At 42.7% G+C, this 20,148-nt stretch overlaps 1 protein-coding gene across 10 annotated transcripts in view; it reads right to left on the minus strand.

Annotated features, from left to right (window-relative positions):
- SSH2 (slingshot protein phosphatase 2) overlaps positions 1-20,148 on the minus strand; it is a 281,689-nt gene that overhangs the window by 72,203 nt on the left and 189,338 nt on the right. For all 10 annotated transcript variants that reach the window (XM_070061153.2, XM_002718906.6, XM_089317535.1 and 7 more), the window contains 2 exons: positions 9,878-9,981; positions 4,070-4,134 (listed from right to left, as the gene is read on the minus strand). In XM_070061153.2, coding sequence (XP_069917254.2) covers positions 4,070-4,134; positions 9,878-9,981 — 169 coding nt within the window. The remainder of the gene's footprint in view (positions 1-4,069; positions 4,135-9,877; positions 9,982-20,148) is intronic.

Here is a 20,148-nt window from a genome sequence, read left to right on the forward strand (position 1 = left end):
AAAGCCCTTGCTTTGAGTCTACAAATGTTCCTTTCAGTTAGAAAAGTGCTAATTTGTCCAAAGCAATACAATGCATTCTCTCATTTTCTTGAAGATGACTCACTCAATAATCTCAAACATAATGACTATGTGTTTGCAACAATTCAAAACAACTGTAAAATAGCTTGTCATTTGAACTCTGAATTAATTCAGAGGCGTCAGTTACATTTTCTGAATTTATACTTTATAAAATAAAGCTGCTAAAGCCGCTAAAACTGCAATCCTATTAGGGAAAGAAAAGATTTTTTTTTTGGCAACTCTGCTTTCTTAACTGCTTCCTTCACGCTCTCCCAAGTCTCATGTAGTTAAAATTATTTTAACAGATTTAGAGCTTTCAAACTCCTAACTCCAGAAGGTTATCAACGAGAAGATAAAGTGAGTACAGTTAGTGATGGCAGACCTTGGCTTTAGCCTTACCAAACCACACAATTTTCAGAAGGTCTCATTCTTTGGAACACCCAGTGTGTGCAAGTGATCGCTATTACAGCTTTTAGAGGCATTGTAATCAAAGTGTGATTACTGCACCAGCAGCATCAGCACCACTTTGAAACTTGTTAAAAACACTAATTACCGATCACACTCTGAAGGTGGAGCCCAGCGATTGGTGCTGCTCTCAGGTGATTCTCCAGTACTCTAAAGCCTGAGAGTCACTGCTTTAGACTATTAATACAATAAGAACCCTTCCACCTTTGTATACTTTTCAAGAGTTGTTTAGGGGGCCAGTGCCGTGGCTTAGTGGGTAAAGATGCTTCCTGTAGTGCTGGCATCCCCTATGCACAGTTTTGAGACCCAGCTGCTCCACTTCCGATCCAGCTCTCTGCTATGGCCTGGGAAAACAGTGGAAGATGGCCCAAGTCCTTGGGCCCCTGCAGCCAGTTGGGAGACCTGGAAGAAGCTCCTGGCTCCTGGCTTCGGTCAGGAGCTCTGGTCACTGCAATCATTTGAGGAGTGAACCAGCAGATGGAAGACCTCTCTTTCTCTGCCTCTACCTCTCTCTCTAACTCTTTCAAATATATATATATATAAAATCTTTAAAAAAAAAAAAAAAAGCTGGAAGGAAGAATTCTTTCTGCTCTTTCTCACTTTCAAATACAATCAATAAATCTAAAAAAATTTAAGAAAAAAGTAAATCTAGAAGTACAGACAAAATTAACATAAATATACTTTACTTTTGGATTAGGATATAAAATAACATAACAGAAAATATTAAGACAGAATTTAAGAGAAAAATGACGAAATTTAAAGGCAAACTGAGTAAATAAAGAATTGGTGATTACTGAAGAGCTCAGAGGGCTGAACATCAACCTTCTACAGTCTTGTATTCTATTCACTTTCTTTCTTCCTGGGTGAAAAATCAGACCTCAACCACCTGGAATTATTGTGTTTGTGGCTCTCATTCAATATACAAGTAACCACTGAAACCTAGAAGACCACCTTACTGTACACCTGGATCATTACAATAATTACCAAATAGGCCTCCCTGACTTACAACAGCCTCCTTCTACTCTCTATACCCTATTGGCTTCTGAGGAATCTTCCTTATCATACTGCAGCTACCTAAGGTCCTTGATTGGCCCAAATGCTTACTGAATAGAGAGAGGTACTACCTCTAGTTAGTAATCCAGAGGGTCAGACAAGCAGATAAATGAGTGAAGCATGCCACAGGAATATTAAATGGGTGGAAATACTTTTTAGTTGCCACAAAGAAACATACTCATCTTAGCCTTGTCTTTCTATTTTTACTGGAGGCACTATTATAAGAAAACTAACAGTATAGGAATGATGATAAATGGTGACTTTAATTTCCAAGAGACAAGACAATTAAAGATCTATGCCCCATTTCTCCCCTATTCCAGTCTATTTAAGTTTTTCCATGTAAGAATAAAATCCCAGTATTGCCAGAAATCTTCAATTTTTGAAGAACAATGTCTGGATTTTTATATGATATCACCCAATTTTAAAATTCTAGCTTACATTATAAAACACTATATGGTCCAAATAAAACTCATCTCTTGCCTGTGGATTGCCAGTTTAGAGCATTATATCTATATTTGATACCTCATTTTTCTAGTGTCTATTTTTTTTTTTTTTTTGACAGGCAGAGTGGTCAGTGAGAGAGAGAAAAAGAGAGAGAGACAGAGAGAAAGGTCTTCCTTTTGCCTTTGGTTCACCCCCCAATGGCTGCTGCGGCTGGCGCGCTGTGGCCAGCACACTGCGCTGATCCAAAGATAGGAGCCAGGTGCTTCTCCTGGTCTCCCATGCGGGTGCAGGGACCAAGCACTTGGGCCATCCTCCACTGCCTTCCCGGGCCACAGCAAAGAACTGGACTGGAAGAGGAGCAACCGGGACAGAATCCAGCACCCCGACGGGGACTAGAACCAGGGGTGCTGGCTCCGAAGGTGGAGGATTAGCCTATTGAGCTGCGGTTCTGGCCATATTTTTCTTTTCTTTTCTTTTCTTTTTTTTTTTTTTTGACAGGCAGAGTGGACAGTGAGACAGACAGAGAAAGGTTTTCCTTTTTCTGTTGGTTCACCCCCCAAATGGCCGCTGCGGCTGGTGCGCTGCAGCCAGTGCACTGCGCTGATCCAAAGCCAGGAGCCAGGTACTTATCCTGGTCTCCCATGCAGGTGCAGGGCCCAAGCACTTGGGCCATCCTCCACTGCACTCCCGGGCCATAGCAGAGAGCTGGACAGGAAGAGGAGCAACCGGGACAGAATCCGGCGCCCCGACCTGGGCTAGAACCCGGGGGGCCGGCGCTGCAGGCGGAGGATTAGCCTATTGAGCCGCGGCGCCGGCCTGGCCATATTTTTCTTACAGTAGTAAAATTCCCATATTTAGGCAGCATCTCACACCCTTAAATATGTTTTCATGTCTGTTTGGTCCTCTCAACTGCAAGAGATAGTGGAGAGACTAGTGAGGACCCAACCCCAGGTCTCCTGATTCATTCTGGGCCATTTCTTTCCTTTTTTTTTTTTTCTTTCTTTCTTCTTCTTCTTATTTAATTTATCCATTCATTTGAAAGGCAGAGTTACATAGAGGCAGAAGCAGAGAGAGATCTCCCATCCGCTGACACTCCCCAAATAGTTGCAACGGCTGGAACTGTGTCAATCTGAAGCCAGGAGCCTCTTAAGGGTCTCCCATGTGGGTGCAGGTGCCCAAGGACTTTGGCCATCTTCCACTGCCTCGCCAGGCTATAGCAGAGAGCCGATCAGAAGTGGAGCAGCCGAGACTCAAACCGGCGCCAAATGGGATGCTGGCAATGCAGGGAGTGGCCTTACCCACTAAGCTACAGTTTCAGATTCTGGGCCATTTCACTCTCTCCTGCTCTTACTCACATATTTAGAAAAATTTCTTTCTGTCAATTAGAATCTTGTAATTTTTCAAGACTCAGATCTACTGTCTACATAAAATCTTCATCAAATTCTCAAATTTTCTTTCCTTTTTCTGAACCTCATGATATTATGGATAGTCTAATAACTGGCAATTCCCAACAGTCTTGGATAATCAAATTATTTCCAATCACTCCATATCAGCTTATATCCCCAATTAAATGTTAAGCTCTTGGATGATGGGGACATGTCATTCTTCTTTCCAGTTCCACATAGTTCCTGATACTGTGTTGGGATATAAAAATGACCGTTTGTTGGCGCCGTAGCTCACTAGGCTAATCCTCCGCCTTGCGGCGCTGGCACACCGGATTCTGTCCCGGTTGCCCCTCTTCCAGGCCAGCTCTCTGCTGTGGCCAGGGAGTGCAGTGGAGGATGGCCCAAGTACTTGGGCCCTGCACCCCATGGGAGACCAGGATAAGTACCTGGCTCCTGCCATCGGATCAGCGCGGTGCGGTGCGCTGGCCACAGCGTGCCGGCTGCGGCGGCCATTGGAGGGTGAACCAACGGCAAAGGAAGACCCTTCTGTCTCTCTCTCTCTCTCTCTCTCTGTCCACTCTGCCTGTCAAAAAAAAAAGAAGACTGTTTAACATTGGCTATGTTAGAGAAGCTTTGAGGAGGAGAGTTATGATGATACCACTCACCAGCCTGATGTTGTCTTCCGGGCGGAGTAATATGAACATTGCTTGGAGATGCTGCTGGAGATCGCCTGGCAAAATTTACACACCAAAGATAATTATTCTTCATTTTAGTGTCAACTGAGAGGATTCCTCCTACCCTAGTGACTTGTAAGAGGAAACTGCTTCACTGAAGGACTCTAGTTACACACAGAAAACTTCACTTTAAATGGAAAGAAAATGACAAACCGTATTTCTGTACATTCACTGTTAGCATGTACTACATTATAGTTTGTATCTGTCCTGTGGAAGGCTCACTTGGGACCAATTTCAGTTGTATGATGGCTGATGTTGATGTTGATCTGTTGGACAGAGACACAATCCAAGTCTCATACACAAGAAACAGTGTGAGTTCCCAGATACAAACCAAGATAAATAGAAACATGCACCGACACACATACTTGTACGTAAACGGAGGCAGGTGTTTCGTGCAGAGGTTAAGGTGGCATTTGGGACACCTGTGTTTGAGTCCCAGCCTTGCTCTTAATTCTAACTTCCTGTTAATGTGCACCCTGAAAGGCAGCATGTGATGGCTCATCAACTGGGTCCCCACTACCCACGAGGGAGATCTGGATTGAGTTGAGTTCTGGGTTCATGCATTTGGCCTGCTCCAGCTTTGGCTGCTGCAGGGATTTGGGGATTGACCCAGTCAATGAGAGTTGTCTCCTCCCCTCCCTCTCTGCCTCTGAAATAAATAATTTTTTAAAAACTAGTAAACAAATATTAATACAGAATTAATAGTCAAGAAGTGGGGGCCAGCATTGTAGCGCAGTGGGGTTAATCCTCCACCTGCAACGCAGGCATCCCATGTGGGTGCCAGTTTGAGACCCAGCTGCTCCACTTCCAATCCAGCTCTCCGCTATGGCCTGGGACAGCAGTAGAAGATGGCCCAAGTCCTTGGACCCCTGCACCCGTGTGGCAGACCGGGAGGAAGCGCCTGGCTCCTGGCTTCAGATCGGCGCAGTTCTGGCCATTGCGGCCATTTGGAGAGTGAACCAACGGAAAGAAGACCTTTCTCTCTGTCTCTCCCTCTCACTGCTGGTAACTCTAAGTCTCCAATAAAAAAAATAAGATCTTAAAAAAAAATAGTCAAAAAGTGGAAACCATTCAGTGTTTATCAACTAATAAGTAGACAAATAAAATGTGATATATCCATATAATACAACATTATTTGGCCATAAAAAGGAATGTAGTGATATATACTATAATATAGATGACTCATGAAAACATTTTAAGTGAAAAAAGCTTGCCTCAAAAATTCACTGATAAGACCCCATTTATCTGGAGTGTCCAGGGCAGGCAAATCCATAGAAACAGAAAGACTAGCAGTTCCTTAGGGCTGGGGAGGAGGATGAGGGAAAGAGCAGTAACTGCTAATGGGTATTAGGTTTCTTTTGGGGATGATGAAAACAGTCTACAATTAGTTTGTGGCAATGTCTGCACATCTCAGAATATACTAAAAACAAATGAATGTACACTGTAAATAAAATGAGTAAACTGTGATACATGAATTATACCAGTGAAGCTGTTGAAAAATAAAACAAATGTGGGGAGACAAAAAGCTATAAAAAATGAAAAGTTTTTAGTTACAAGTTAGAAATGAGTTAAGCCGCTGGGGGCTTTTTAAAAACTACGCTTCCTTCTGTCATACCAGGATAGACAACCTGAAGAAACGATTTTCAGGATGGAGAACTTCTAGAGAAGAACCCCAAACAGTAGCACAAAGTCCCCACTCCAAGTACTTTTGGTCCAAAAATCCAGCTGGTGAATTCAAAGGTCAAGACAAGAGTCAGCAAGTCCCACTCCCACCGTCAGACTGGGTCTCGGCAGCTCAGCTTTGTTAGCTGTGGAAAGTACTGCTACGAGCAGACCGGCTATCATTTCCTACTGGGAAGTGTTCTTCACAGAGACAAGAGAGGCATCACACCAGTACAGTGAAGATCTCTCTCCTACATTTTCCATACATTTCACTATGAATAGCTACATTTCAGACTTCAGTTTGATTGTAAATACTTTTCATGGTCTCCCTTTAAAATAATTAACTCATAAAATCATACTTTGAAAAATAGCATTGGATATTTTAAACGCAGCTTAGATAAAAAAAATTCTAATCAGTTCAAGAAAAATGTTTTGAGAAAGAAAAATTAAACATAGCAAGCCTTGATCCACTGTCAATTCTGCCATTCATTTGCAGTTACTGTGAGCCTAGCCAAGGCAGCTTCAGTTTGTGTGAAAGTCTGGCTTTTCAGGACTGCATTTACGCTCATACTGCCTCATCTGTTCCGGCCTAGATAACAAATCAAGCCCATGTAGCTTGTGCTAAATCTGCTTTCCTTTGTAGTATGAGGAAAGCCAAGTGAACAATGCTAAGCAGAAATCTGGAAGGAAGCTGAATGTGGAAATTTAACCAAAGATAAAGTTCAGCTAGAGGGGTTGGTGCTGTGGTGTAGTGGGTTAAGCCTCTGCCTGTAGCACCAGCATCCCATATGAGTGCCAGTTGAAGTCCTGGCTGCTCCACTTCTGATTCAGCTCCCTGTTAAGGCCTGGGAAAGCAGTGGAAGATGGCCCAAGTGCTTGGGACCCTGTACCCACATGAGGGACCTGGATGAAGATCCTGGCTCCTGGCTTCTGCCTGTCCCAACCCCAGCCATTTTGGCCATTTGGGGAATAAACCAGCAGATGGAAGATCTGTCTCTGTCTCTGTCTCTCTCTGTAAAACTCTGCCTTTTGGGGACGGCACTGTGATGTAGTAGGCTAAGCCTCTGACTGAGGTGCCGGCATCCTATATGGGCACCGGTTCATGTCCTGGCTGCTCCACTTCTGATCCAGCTTTTGCTATGGCCTGAGAGAGTAGTAGAAGATGGCTCAGGTGCTTGGGCCTCTGCACCCACATGGGAGACCTGGAGGAAGCTCCTGACTCCTGGCTTTGGATTCACTCAACTCTAGCCATTGTGGCCATTTGGGGAGTGAACCAGCAGATGGAAAACCTTTCTCCTTGTCTCTCCCTCTCTCTGTCTATAATTCTACCTCTCAAATAAATAAATAAACCTTTTTTTAAAAAAAAAAAAACTCTGCCTTTCAAACAAATAAAATAAACATTTAAAAAATGCAATCTAAGCTAACTTTAAAAAGTTTTTTTTAAATTCCCCTTACTCATTTTTTTTTTTAATTTAAATATTTTTATTTCAAAGGCAGAGTTATAAGGAGAGGGAGAGACACACCAAGAGATAGAGAGTGGCAGAGAGAGACAGACAGAGAGAGAGAAGATAGAGAGAGAGAGAGAGAGAGAGAGAGAGATCAATTGATCTCCCATCTGATGGTTCACTACCTAGATGGCCCCAGTAGCCAGGACTGGGCTAGACTGAAGCCAGGAGCCAGGAGTTTCATCTGGTTCTCCCATGTGGGTGGCAGGGGCCTCAATACTTGGGCTATCTTCTGCTGCTCTTCCCAGGCCATTAGCTGGGAGCTAGAATGTAAGTGGAGCAGCCAGGACACAAAGCAGCACCCATAGGGGTACCAGTGTTGCAAGTGGTGGCTTTACCTGTTACACCACAATGCCATGCCCCTCCCTCAACCCTTAAATTTTTTTTCACTGTTGGGCAGTTTTGGTAGAAGGATAATACTGTTCAACAAAATGGATTATAATTCTGAGCTCCCACATTTACAACTGGATGAAGGTCTTAACAAGTATGACTGCCACTAGACTAGTGAGATTATTTTGATCAGAGCTAAATTCAACTACTAGCTCAGTGGGATCCAGTATTTCTGGCTTTTACCTCTGACCTATACAATCAAGGTTTGCAGTCTTCTCTGTTCCCTTCCTAGTAATTGCAATTTCTTCTTCTTCTTTTAAAGATTTACTTACTTGTTTGAAAAGCAGAGTTACAGAGAGAGAGGGAAAGGCAGAGACAGAGATCTTCTATCCATTGGTTCACTCTCCCCAGTGGCCAGGGCTGGGCCAGGCCAAATCCTGGAGCCAGGAGCTTCTTCCAGGTTTCCCATGTGGGTAGCAGGGGCCCAAGCACGTGGGCCATCTGCTGCCTTTCCCAGGCCATTAGTGGAGAAGTGGATCAGAAATGGAGCAGTCAAGGACATGAACTGGCGCCCATATGGGATGCTGGCATCGCACATGCTTGCTTTACCTGCTATGCCATAATGCTGGCCCCTTCAACTTCTTCTACTCCTGGAGGTCACAAGTCATCAAAGTGGCATATTTATGGCCGGCACCGCAGCTCACTAGGCTAATCCTCCGCCTTGCGGCGCTGGCACACCGGGTTCTAGTCCCGGTCGGGGCGCCGGATTCTGTCCTGGTTGCCCCTCTTCCAGGCCAGCTCTCTGCTGTGGCCAGGGAGTACAGTGGAGGATGGCCCAAGTACTTGGGCCCTGCACCCCATGGGAGACCAGGAGAAGCACCTGGCTCCTGCCATCGGATCAGCGCGGTGCGCCAGCTGCAGTGCGCCGGCCGCAGCAGCCATTGGAGGGTGAACCAATGGCAAAGGAAGACCTTTCTGTCTCTCTCCCTCACTGTCCACTCTGCCTGTCCAAAAAAAAAAAAAAAAAAAAAAAAAAAAGTGGCATATTTATGAAAACAGGCAATCATTTCTATATAATGCAGCTCAGGATTATTGTTCTCAGGTTGACTTTGATTTTTCCTTCAAAATGACATAAATCAGGCTTCCTGGTTGAAGAGAAGCATGAGGCTAATTATCTTCCTGAGCTGTGGATATCAAACACTGAGAGAATTCTCTCCTTAGGACACTTTCCAGGTTTCTCACTTTTTTTTTTCATCCCATTACCACCAGTGAATCTGACTTTAGGAAAATATAATTAATATACTACTGTTTGGGTATTTCAAAACCAATCTTAGACTCATTCCCGGGTGAACTTTTATTCAATGTCTCCTTATTTATAAAAGTCACCAGGGTTAAATTTCTAATCTTTTTAGTGTGTACACATTCAAAAAGCATTTAAGCATTCAGCTTTTAAGAACTTGTATCTTAATATGTGATATAATAATTCCTGTTATATGGCAATGACAGTGAATTTACTTTATTTATGTTACTAATATACTATATCATGCTCCTTGGAATATTACTAGAGAACAGATAGAAATAAGAAATTTAATCCTTGGTTAGTTCAAAGGACTTTTTCACAGGATCTAAGAAAACATCTGAATGTCTTTTAGTTATTAAAGCCTTAGTTAAGAAGCTACATATTATTTTATTAGAGTATTTAAAAATTAAAAAAATTTAAAATTATTTTCATTTTATTTGAAAGAGACAGATGAGGAGATCGTCCATCTGCTGATTCACTCTCCAAATGCAGAAAACATCCAGGGCTGGGCCAAGCCAAAGCCAGGAAAGTGGAACTCACTCTGGGTCTCCTACCTGGGTGGCAGGGATCCAAACACTGAGATATCACCTGCTCTCTCTTGGGGTATACATTATAGGAAGCTGGAATCTGAAGCAGATCCAAGTACTCTGCTGTCTTAGCCACTATACCAAAGTCCACCTCTCAGTATTTTTGTTCCTTATCACTATTCTAACAAAACTTATTTTATTGAACACTTGCTATATATTTAAGGCTCACTATATATGTATCTGTAACGATCTGTGAGAACACAAAATGGTCTGTGAGAACGAAGGAAACATGAGCATATCACAGTACAGTGCTTTCTTTCACTAAACAACTGTTGGAGAAATGGGGGTGAGGTGGTCAGCCTTTCAGGACAAAAGGCAGATAATCAAGAAAGGAATGGTGTGTATGTTGCTTTACCTGCATGCTTGTTGCGTCTGTGGCTGATTCTTGGTGTGGATGAGCCATTTCCCCGTGGCAGAAAAAGAGCAGCACCTTTGACAGTTAGAAAGCTCTCGCTGATGCTACAAGGGAAAAAAAAATTGAACAAAAAGAAATTACTTAAGGAGGGGAATCAAGAGATTAGAATGGAGATTCATTTTAGGACTTATTCTTTCTTCCCTATTACTAAATTCCAACTTCATGGGATGAAGTAAAAACAAAATCATGAAAGACCCTGGTTACTTATAGAGTGCTGTTTATACCAGACAATTTATCTGTGACAAAACTTACAATTGTCTGTATACATCACATGGTAGCAGGTAAAAGAGTGAAGTTCCTGGGGACAAACCAAAAAACAGATAAATAATCTGAGTTTGAATCCTGACTCTGCTACCTCCTGAGCGAACTTTTTGGGCCTAAATGTTCTTATCTGTAAACAGTGATAATAAAATGAGGTTGTTATGAGGAGTTAATGAGATTATAACTTCTTTATATTTTATTTATTTTAATTTTACTTGAAAGAGAAAGAGAGAAGAGAGGGTGGGAGGCAGAGGCAGACAAAGAGATCCTTCATCTGCCGGTTCACTCAGGAAATGCTTGCGCGGTTAGGGCTGGGCCAGGCCAAAGCAAGGTGCCTAGCACTCAATCTGGGTCTTCCACATGGCTCGCAGGGATCCAACAACTTGAGCCATCATTTTCCACCTCCCAAGATGCACATTAGCAGGAAGCTGGATGGGAATTGGAGGAGCCAGGCTTCAAATCAAGCACTCTAATATGGGATGAGTATCCCAAATGGTGATGTAACTGCTTCACAAATGCCTACCCTGAAAATATAGTTCTGTAAACTGGTACCTGGAATAGTAATAAGCCCTTAATAAATATCAGTTATTAATAGTATATCTATGGTTACCAATGGTGGTATTTCAAAAGTGTACTAATTAGATATGAAGTGTTTCAATACTTAATTACTAATAATAGATCCCAAAGTCTGCAAAAAAGATTTATATTCAAAAAATCACACACTAAACATTGGCTAAAAATTTTATTCTCAACACCTTGCATCCCCAGATGCAATCCAAAGGGGTAGTTCCCAGGAAGTGTGCTGAACCCACTGGAGTTTGTCCTACATTTAAACATCATTATTCATGTGGTGACAACACAGTGGGTAAACTACTGCTCCAAACAGGGCTATTCAAATTACAAATGTTTCCAAAGAAAACAAAAATATGTTTAAATTACTTCATATTAACAGACTAACAAGCCTACAGTATTTGAAAAGGGTAGAAGCTACTAATGGCAGAGTTTATAAACACATATGGAAGGTTCCAAGTTTGTTTATGAGAATGGTACTGCCACTGTATTGTGACACTGCTGACTGAATATTTCCACTCAGAAATCTAACTGGCATCTTAAATTTATAGTGTCAAAACTGAATTTCTGAGCCCTCTCTTTGGACTCTTTCTATTCTCCTCTCTATCCCCTGCCAACCGACCTCCATCTTTACACATTCAGTTGTTTGGGGGCAAACACTCAGCAGTCATTCTTGGTTTCTATCTTTCCTCCCTGCAATATATATCAAATTTACCAGCAAGCTTTACAAGCTTTTTATAAAAAAAAAATCTTTCATTATAGAAAATTTCAAATATATAAAAAAGGAGCTTTAATTCACGACCAATTTTGTTTCTTCTATGTCCTTATCCCTTTTACCTTGCCTCCTAAGTGAAACAAATACCAGACATTATAATAGCAAGAGCCTCTTAACAGATCTGTCTGCAACCACTTCTCCCCCCTTATTATCCACTCACCAAATACCAACCAGAGAGAATTTGAAATATACGTATATAGATCAAATAAGGCCACTTCCCTAAAGCCCTCCACGGGCTTCCCTTTATCTTACACATCCCCTCTCTGCTTATGCGTTCTGGTAGCACGGTGGCCCTCCTTCCTGTCTTAGTGTTTCAGACCCCCTCTAAGGGCCTTTGTGCCTTTTGTTCCCTACTTGGAACACTTTTCTCCTGGCCTGTCACTATTTACATTCTCAGCCCTAGTATCAGCCTCCTTCCCTCCATCCCAGGCATACTCTATCCTGCTGTTTTGTTTCCTTCAGGATATTTATCATAAACAAAAATAAATGTATTCACTTGTATACCTGATCAGAGCTACTGCCACATTGTAGAAGACAGGCTCCATGAGAACAAGGACTTTGTTTTGTTCCTCACTGTATCCTTAGCAATAGAAACAGTGCCAGGCTATTTTAGGTGCTTCAAAGATATGTAATGGTGAATGAATTAATCCCAGGGTTTTTTTCCACAGTTATATCTGCTGCATCACTCCAGCAGGAACTGTAAATTTAGGGCAAGTCACACATATGAAAAACAACCATTAGAGAACTCAATAAATGTGGTAGATTAGTGGACCATAAAATAAAAGAATGCTTGATGATAAAATAATTGGCAAACTTAAATCACCTCTACAATGCTGTCAATTGTTGACCCACTTTTATTCTTTAATAGAGTGGCATGAAGCTGGATAAAACCTTTGAGGTAACTTGCCAAATAGACTGGAACATGTCTACAAAAACAAAACATAAGAATTCACAGATGCCACTTAAAAATTTGCATTCTGGTTGGGAGGGGCTGTCTGGATTTTGTTTTGTTTTCATCTTCAAATAAAGCATTGCTCTCTTGTGGGCTGTTGCACAAGTCTTGTCTCTTGTTACATCTGTGGTGTGCACATGCTACCCTGCTGTGGGTCACTCTGTTTCACTCACATTACAGGAACAAACTAAAAACAACATGTCTTAGTGACAGGATGACTGGGGTACACCACAGACAGGAAATGAGATTTACACTTCTGCCAACACAGCAACTGTCTGCTTTAGTAAATGAAAATATGTTTAAAATAAAGCCTAAATAGTCTACCTATTCAAAGGGCAAAGTAACAGCTTGGGCACTTTGGTTTCCAGTAAACAAAGTAGTTCTCTACATCTACAAAATAAATCTATTTGCTGAGAACTTAAAACAGCTGAGTTCAGTCCAGTCATTCCTTTTGTGACAGAGACAGTTTCTCTTTGACAAACATTAAGTTTAAGAACTAACTTCCTGGTTTTAGGAGTTCTGCAATGTTGTTCTTAGAACATTGGTTGCTAATGCTTGAAAGCATATATAAATATGGTTTTTGTTTTTAAGAGTTATTTATTTGGGCCGGCGCCGCGGCTCACTAGGCTAATCCTCTGCCTTGCGGCGCTGGCACACCGGGTTCTAGTTCCGGTCGGGGCGCCAGATTCTGTCCCGGTTGCCCCTCTTCCAGGCCAGCTCTCTGCTGTGGCCAGGGAGTGCAGTGGAGGATGGCCCAAGTCCTTGGGCTCTGCACCCCATGGGAGACCAGGATAAGTACCTGGCTCTTATCATCAGATCAGCGTGGTGCGCCAGCCGCAGCGTGCCGGCTGTGGCGGCCATTGGCGGGTGAACCAATGGCAAAGGAAGACCTTTCTCTCTGTCTCTCTCCCTCACTGTCCACTCTGCCTGTCAAAAAATAACTAACTAACTAAATAAAAAAATAAAGAGTTATTTATTTGGGCCGGCGCCGCGGCTCACTAGGCTAATCCTCCACCTGTGGCACTGTTACTCTGGGTTCTAGTCCCGGTCGGGGCGCCGGATTCTGTCCCGGTTGCTCCTCTTCCAGTCCAGCTCTCTGCTGTGGCCCAGGAAGGCAGTAGAGGATGGCCCAAGTGCTTGGGCTCTGCACCCGCATGGGAGACCCGGAGGAAGCACCTGGCTCCTGGCTTCGGATCAGCGCAGCGTGCTGGCCATGCCGGCCGTAGCAGCCATTAGGGGGGTGAACCAACGGAAAAAGGAAGACCTTTCTCTCTGTCTCTCTCTTTCACTAACTCTGCCTGTCAAAAAAAAAAAAAAAAAAAAAAGAGTTATTTATTTGATTTACAGAGAGAGAAGGAGAGACACAGTGAGAAAGAGAGATTTTCCACCTGCTGGTTCACTCCCCAATTTGGGCCAGGCTGCCAGGGGCCAAAAGCTTCTTCTGGGTCTTCCACATGGGTGCAGGGGCCAAAGGACTTGGGCCATCCTCCACTGCTTTCCCAGGCATATCAGCAGAGAGCTGGATTGGAAGTGGAGCGGCTGGGACTTGAACCAGTACCCACATGGGATGTTGGTGCTGCAGGCTACGGCTTAACCTGCTACGTCACAGCGCAGGCCCCAAAAGTGGTTTTTAAAAATGGGTTTAGTGGGGCCAGTTCTGTGGCTCATTTGGTTAATCCTCCACCTGTGGCGCCGGCATCCCATATGGGCGACGGGTTCTAGTCCCCGTTGTTCCTCTTTCAGGCTAGCTCTCTGCTGTGGCCTGGGAGGGCAGTGGAGGATGGTCCAGGTGCTCGGGCTCCTGTGCCCGCATGGGAGACGGGGGTAGGGGGGCACCTGGCTCCTGGCTTCGGATCGGCGCAGCGCCGGCCATGGCAGCCATTTGGGGAGTGAACCAAAGGAAGGAGGACCTTTCTCTCTGTCTCTCTCTCTCACTGTCTATAGCTCTACCTGGGAAAAAAAAAGTAATCAAGGAAAATACAACATATAAAAAAAAATAAAAATGGATTTAGTGCTTTCATGAAGATGAGGCCAAGGGGTGGCAAGCAAGGTCCCTTCTGTCAATTCAAAGATTCCCTTACTTTGGAAATTCCTGATTATAAAACACCAAGAGTCAAACTCACATACAATGTAAGGGAAAAGAGGCTTTTCAATTAAAATCATGTACCTAAACCTCAGTGAACTTTTCTGTCAGAATATGTACAGCACATCAGCTGGGCGGGGGCAGGGAGGGGACCTGCTGTTAGGTGCCATATAGGTCCCCAGAGAGTCACAGGCAGACACACCCACTGTTGTACAACTAGCTGCCTTTATTCTGTGGACCCAGATTATGACCAAAAAAGTGACATTCTGTGGGTCACAAGGGGACCAGGAATGAGAGTACAGCTGGTTACAAAAAACTTCTTACCACTGAAAATAATTCAAAGCTCCGTAAATGCTATCAAAGATAGGAAGGAAGGATGGTGGCAAGAAGTGAAAACAAAATTCATAACCACAAGTTTAGATGGATCAAGTCCAACTTGACAATTAAATGCTTGATTTGCACACACAAACAAAATTACATATAAATCTAATCATATGCACTTCAGGGTAAGGTAAAGCTTAAGTTCTGTTTTGCCAGAAACATGACTTATTTGTGCACATATCAGTCTGCCTGAAACAGCAGCCCGTAGACTCAACTGACCAGTTGGTCTCTGATCAATCTGCTTTAGAAAGGCAGCTGTAAACTTTTTTCATGTTTCCTGAATTGACTAGTTCTTTGGAGTGTGGTCCAGAAACAAGAATTCTCCACTAAACTCTTTGGAGCTGTTTGTATGTTAAATATAAACCCAAAATGGCTTCAGAATCTCTATATTAAATAAGAAACAAGATAAAGAGAATACTACTCTCTTGATCTAAAGATGGAGAATAATTAGCTGCATGATAAGAAAATGACACGTAGAGGATCACTTTTCTCACAGAAAGTGAGTGACAGTGAAGTTCTCCAGAGTCTTTATCAGAAAACTGAAGTCTATCTATTCCTCTCTGCCATAACATCACTTGCTTAACATGGGCAAAGTCAACCCTGGTTAGATATATGAAATGAGCTAATAATAGCTAACTGACCAGATGCCTACTGAATGCTAGACACTGAGCTAAGCACTTTACATGACTTCATGTCACCTGCACAACAATCCTGTGAAGTAGGTACTATTTTTGCCCCCAATTCACATGTAAAAGATTGAGGGCTTAGAGACTGTGCTAGGTTACTGGTGTTTGCCCAGGATCACACAGCTAGCAAACCTTACAGCAAGGATACAAACCAAGATCTGAGTTGAAAGCTCATGCTAGGAACCACTCTCCTACGCTGCTCTATGTTATGATACAGTTGATGGCAGATGAAACATAATTATCTTCCCTACTTTTCAACAGGATAGAATTCAAAAGTAAAGCACACAGGAGTGAAAGAAAAGTGGCTGAAATCCATTCAGATCTCAACTCTTCTCATCTCCTCTATCCCCACCCATCGATCAAGACTAGGAACAAAGACTATGCTGAGGGGAATGAAGAACATCTGGCTGAGAGATGAATCCAGTTGGGTTGGACAGTAGAAAAAAGACCTGCAGTTTCTGCTGGGAATGATAGCAGTATTTCAGTCTCAGAAATGGAGGGAAGAACGCTCTGCTTTAAATATATTTGGGGAAGTACTCTGTGCCAACCCCTTCTGATCAAAATCACTTCCTAAAGCATGACATTTATTAACTGGCAGTTTCTTCTCAAGCCATGTAGTGGGAAAGGTCAACTAAGGGAAGAAAATACTTAACTGTTCTGTGGTTGGAATAATCTTTGAGGAATGTGCCCAGGATGATCATCCATGGCCAGCAGGAAGGTCAAGGAAGCAAAACAAAGCAAAAACACACCTGGCCAATTGCTGAATGTCAGCTGGAGAGGAATTCTACTGTTTTACATGTTCCCCTCCCCCGGTCCCGACACACACACAAGAAATGGGTCATTTCCTATGAGAAATCATTTCAGAAAGCGGATATACTTCTTTTATTTCAAAATGAAAAAGAAGTAGATTTTTCATGTAATGTTTGGTAATGCCAAACTCCTGAGTTTCTGTGGTATTCCTGCCTGAAACCACAATTTATAGGTAAATTATTATATAACACTGATGGCACATAGTATTATTGTACAAGACAAGCTGGTTGGCTTTTATATTAAATTTAAATAATGTAACATGAACTATTTTGTCCTAAGGATTATTCATCTAGTGGAAACTATGAAATACATTTCACCCTCCCCAACCCTCAACATCTTCCTTCTCCTGATAAGCTTTCTCTTTTTAGTTGTTTAATTTTCCAAGTCAAGGTGCCAAGGCAGCTTCTGTCCATCCCACTAGAGGTTCCCACTTAGTGTGACCAAAGATTTAAGTACTAGACAAGAGATCAAGTGACTACAGAGATATTAATGCCAGGGTCTACTGAAAACTTCGGCTAAATCCAGAAAAACAGGAACAACAACAACAACAAAAAAATCATTGTGCCCTTATATGAAACTGTTGTCAAAGTCAAAAACACATCTCTAGACAGTGAGAAAAATTAGATTATGTAATCCTAAAGGAATTTAGATTATAACAGAAAATCCAAACCCAAAGATCATACTATTGTCTGTAAGTAAACATTCCTCACACATTGCCAAGCATCCAATAAACAGTACTGGAATGGCAAGCTGTACCTGGAACCCTCTCCCCCAGGGTGTTCCTCTCAGACACATGCCTATGAATGCAGGTGGTGAGATTATTTCTCTCCTTATCACTAGACAAGCAAAGACTGGGGCAAGCTACTAGATCAATTACTGGCAACACAAAGAGCTTAGGCCTCTAGTTCTTATTCATTAACTACAACCATCAGACCATTTTAGCTTCAGCTGTTCTTCTGCTTAAAATCTGCTGCACAGTGCCCAGCACAACTATACTAAGATGCAGCTATATGTTTTTCTCTTTTCTTGACGTTCCTGTAATTGAAGGAAAAAAAAGTCTGTCTGATCAAGGCAAGGAGACAAATTCTAGTCATGACTAACCTTACTAGTCTTTTTCCCTACAGACTAGAATGGGAGACCATCCCCTGCCCCATTCCTTTTGCTTTGTTCATGTTGAATACTCATTTACCAATAAAACATTTTACTCCATTTTTGCCTCATCCACGTGCAGCTTAGGAATGTTTGACATACTCAATTTGCAATCAGTAATTTTATCATTTGTCATACAATTAAATCTTCTAACTTTTATAGATAGAGCACATCTGTTTTGGCATTTGTTGTTTTGGATTGTCAAGCGATAGATCTCTCAAAATTTTCTAGTAACACCAGAGTTTCTTTTTGGGGAATTTGCCCAAATGTGGCCTTGATGGCTTCCAACTGGAACTGCAAGGGGTTTGCAGGGAATTGGAATGTGGCCTGAGTTCTGGCCGCCTGGGAAGTCTCCTAGGACCCTGAGTCTTACACAGGTGCCTCAAAGGATCAGGGATAACGGGCATGGTCACACTCATCATGGGGAAGAATGGCAAGACATGAATGTCCTATGCCCTGGCTTTCCCTGAATGCCTCCTGGCACCTGCATGTTCTCTAAGCTTGGTCCTCCAGCCCCATTCCTTTAGGTGATCTCTGACATCCTTTTGCTTAAGACAGTTAAAATTCATTTCTGAGCTTAGAACAGAGAATCTGATGTACCATCTGAAGCCTAGAGAATTTAATGACTTAGCAGCAGAGCCAGGACTAAGCCCTCAGGTCATCTGACACCCCAGGTGGAGCTTTAATTTACCCTGTGTTAGATGTTATTACAACAAGACATTGCTGACCTAATAGTTTGAAGCAACTAGGTTAAAAACACATCTGGTCAGTTCATCTAAAGAGAACAAGGGCAGGATTTCACTGCAAAGCTTGGTGTGATGTTTGTTATATTTTTCAGAGCATCCTGAAGACAAAACAAAGCTTAGGTCTGAACAGGGAAGGATTGGGGCATAGTCCCACGTGGCAATTACGTTCAGGCCATCCTTTACAACTGATTCTTTTTCCTTTACTAAGTCTCTTTCTCTCTCTCAGATTTATTTATTTATTAGAAAGAGGGGTGGGGAGAGAGAAAGAGAGAGAGAAAATATCTTTCACCCTCCAGTTCACTCTCCAAATGGCTGCAATGGCCAAAGCTAGACTGATCCGAAGCCGGAAGCTATCTCCCACTTGGGTGCGAGGGCCCAAGGGCCCAAGGGCCCAAGGACTTGTCTCTTCCACTGCTTTCCCAGGTGCATTAGCAGAAAGGTGAATTGGAAATGGAGCAGCTGGGACTGGAAACGGTGCCTATATGGGATGCTGGCACCACAAGTGGTGGCTTTACCTGGCTACGCCACACCACCGGCCCTTTTACTAAGTTTCTGTGACATTAAATTTTGCTTTAAAATATACAAAACTAAGTACTGAAAACAAAAAGTTAGGAAGACCATGGGGCTTACAAAGGGAAGCAGGAAAGCCTATGTGGGAAAACAGATATTTGCCTCCCCAGCCCTTGGTTCCCCTTCAGTCTTCTTTGAGGTCAACAGCACTTCTTTCTAGACGATGTCTGGCCATATATTCACTTGAGCTCTTTTTGAGGATTTAACTGGCTCCTGGCTTCAGATCTGCCCAGCTCCATGGCCATGTGGGGAGTGAACTGAACAGATGAAAGACCCTTCTCTCTGTCTCTCCCTCTCACTGTCTGTAACTCTATCTCTCAAAAATAAATAATAAAATTAAAATCTTAAAAAAAAAAAGAGATGGCCGAAGTGCTTGTGCCCTTGTACCCATGTGGGAGACCTGGAAGAAGTACCTGGCTCCTGGCTTCAGCTTGGCTAAGCCCTTGCTGTTGAAGCCATTTGGGAAGTGTATCAGTGGAAGGGAGATCTCTCTTCTTTCCCACTTTGACTTTCAGGCAAATAAATAAAATAAATATTTAAAACAAAGCAAAAGAAAAGGAGATTAACTTAGAAAAACAATTCAGCACTTGAAAAATCATTTTGTTTGCATGATTCAACAAGTGCCTACCCAGGTATTTAAAACACACCTGCAGAAGGAATGCAAGTTAGGCTTCTAAGCATTTGGCCAAAATGTCAAACCCTGATTTCAGACCGTCTCTTTCACCCTTGGCAAAGCCCTTACTGAGGCTCACGTCATCTTTTGACCTCCTTGTCATCATCTTTTATTTACCTCTGATCTTTGCTCAATCTTTTTTCACCCTGATTCGTATATAATCTTAAGAGATTCTATTGTTCATACAGACGCACATTCAACGGCTTTGTCTCCAAATTTCTCACTTTCCTGACCTTCAAAGACCTTTACCAGAGTTGCTTAGATGTCTCACTCCCAGGGTCCCTCTAAAATACTGATGGACTTGATTTCAGAAACCAAACTCTCACCTCTGACAACAATCTTTTGACTCTGATGTGTTTACTCTTTCCCATCCAATGTAGTCCCATGTCCTATTTCTTAATAGTTTTCCCTATAATCAGTTCTCTTTGTATACAGTTGACCGAGCCTTCCACAATATCCACAGAGTGGGGACTAGCTATTGAGATTTCTCCTACCACTTTATCTCACCTGCAGACCTATGTCCTTTCTCCAATCAGACAGAATGATATATCCAGT

The sequence above is a fragment of the Oryctolagus cuniculus genome, chromosome 17 (genome assembly GCF_051225735.1).
Source record: "Oryctolagus cuniculus isolate XC-2025 breed Fujian yellow rabbit chromosome 17, ASM5122573v1, whole genome shotgun sequence".
Taxonomy (NCBI): Eukaryota; Metazoa; Chordata; class Mammalia; order Lagomorpha; family Leporidae; genus Oryctolagus; species Oryctolagus cuniculus.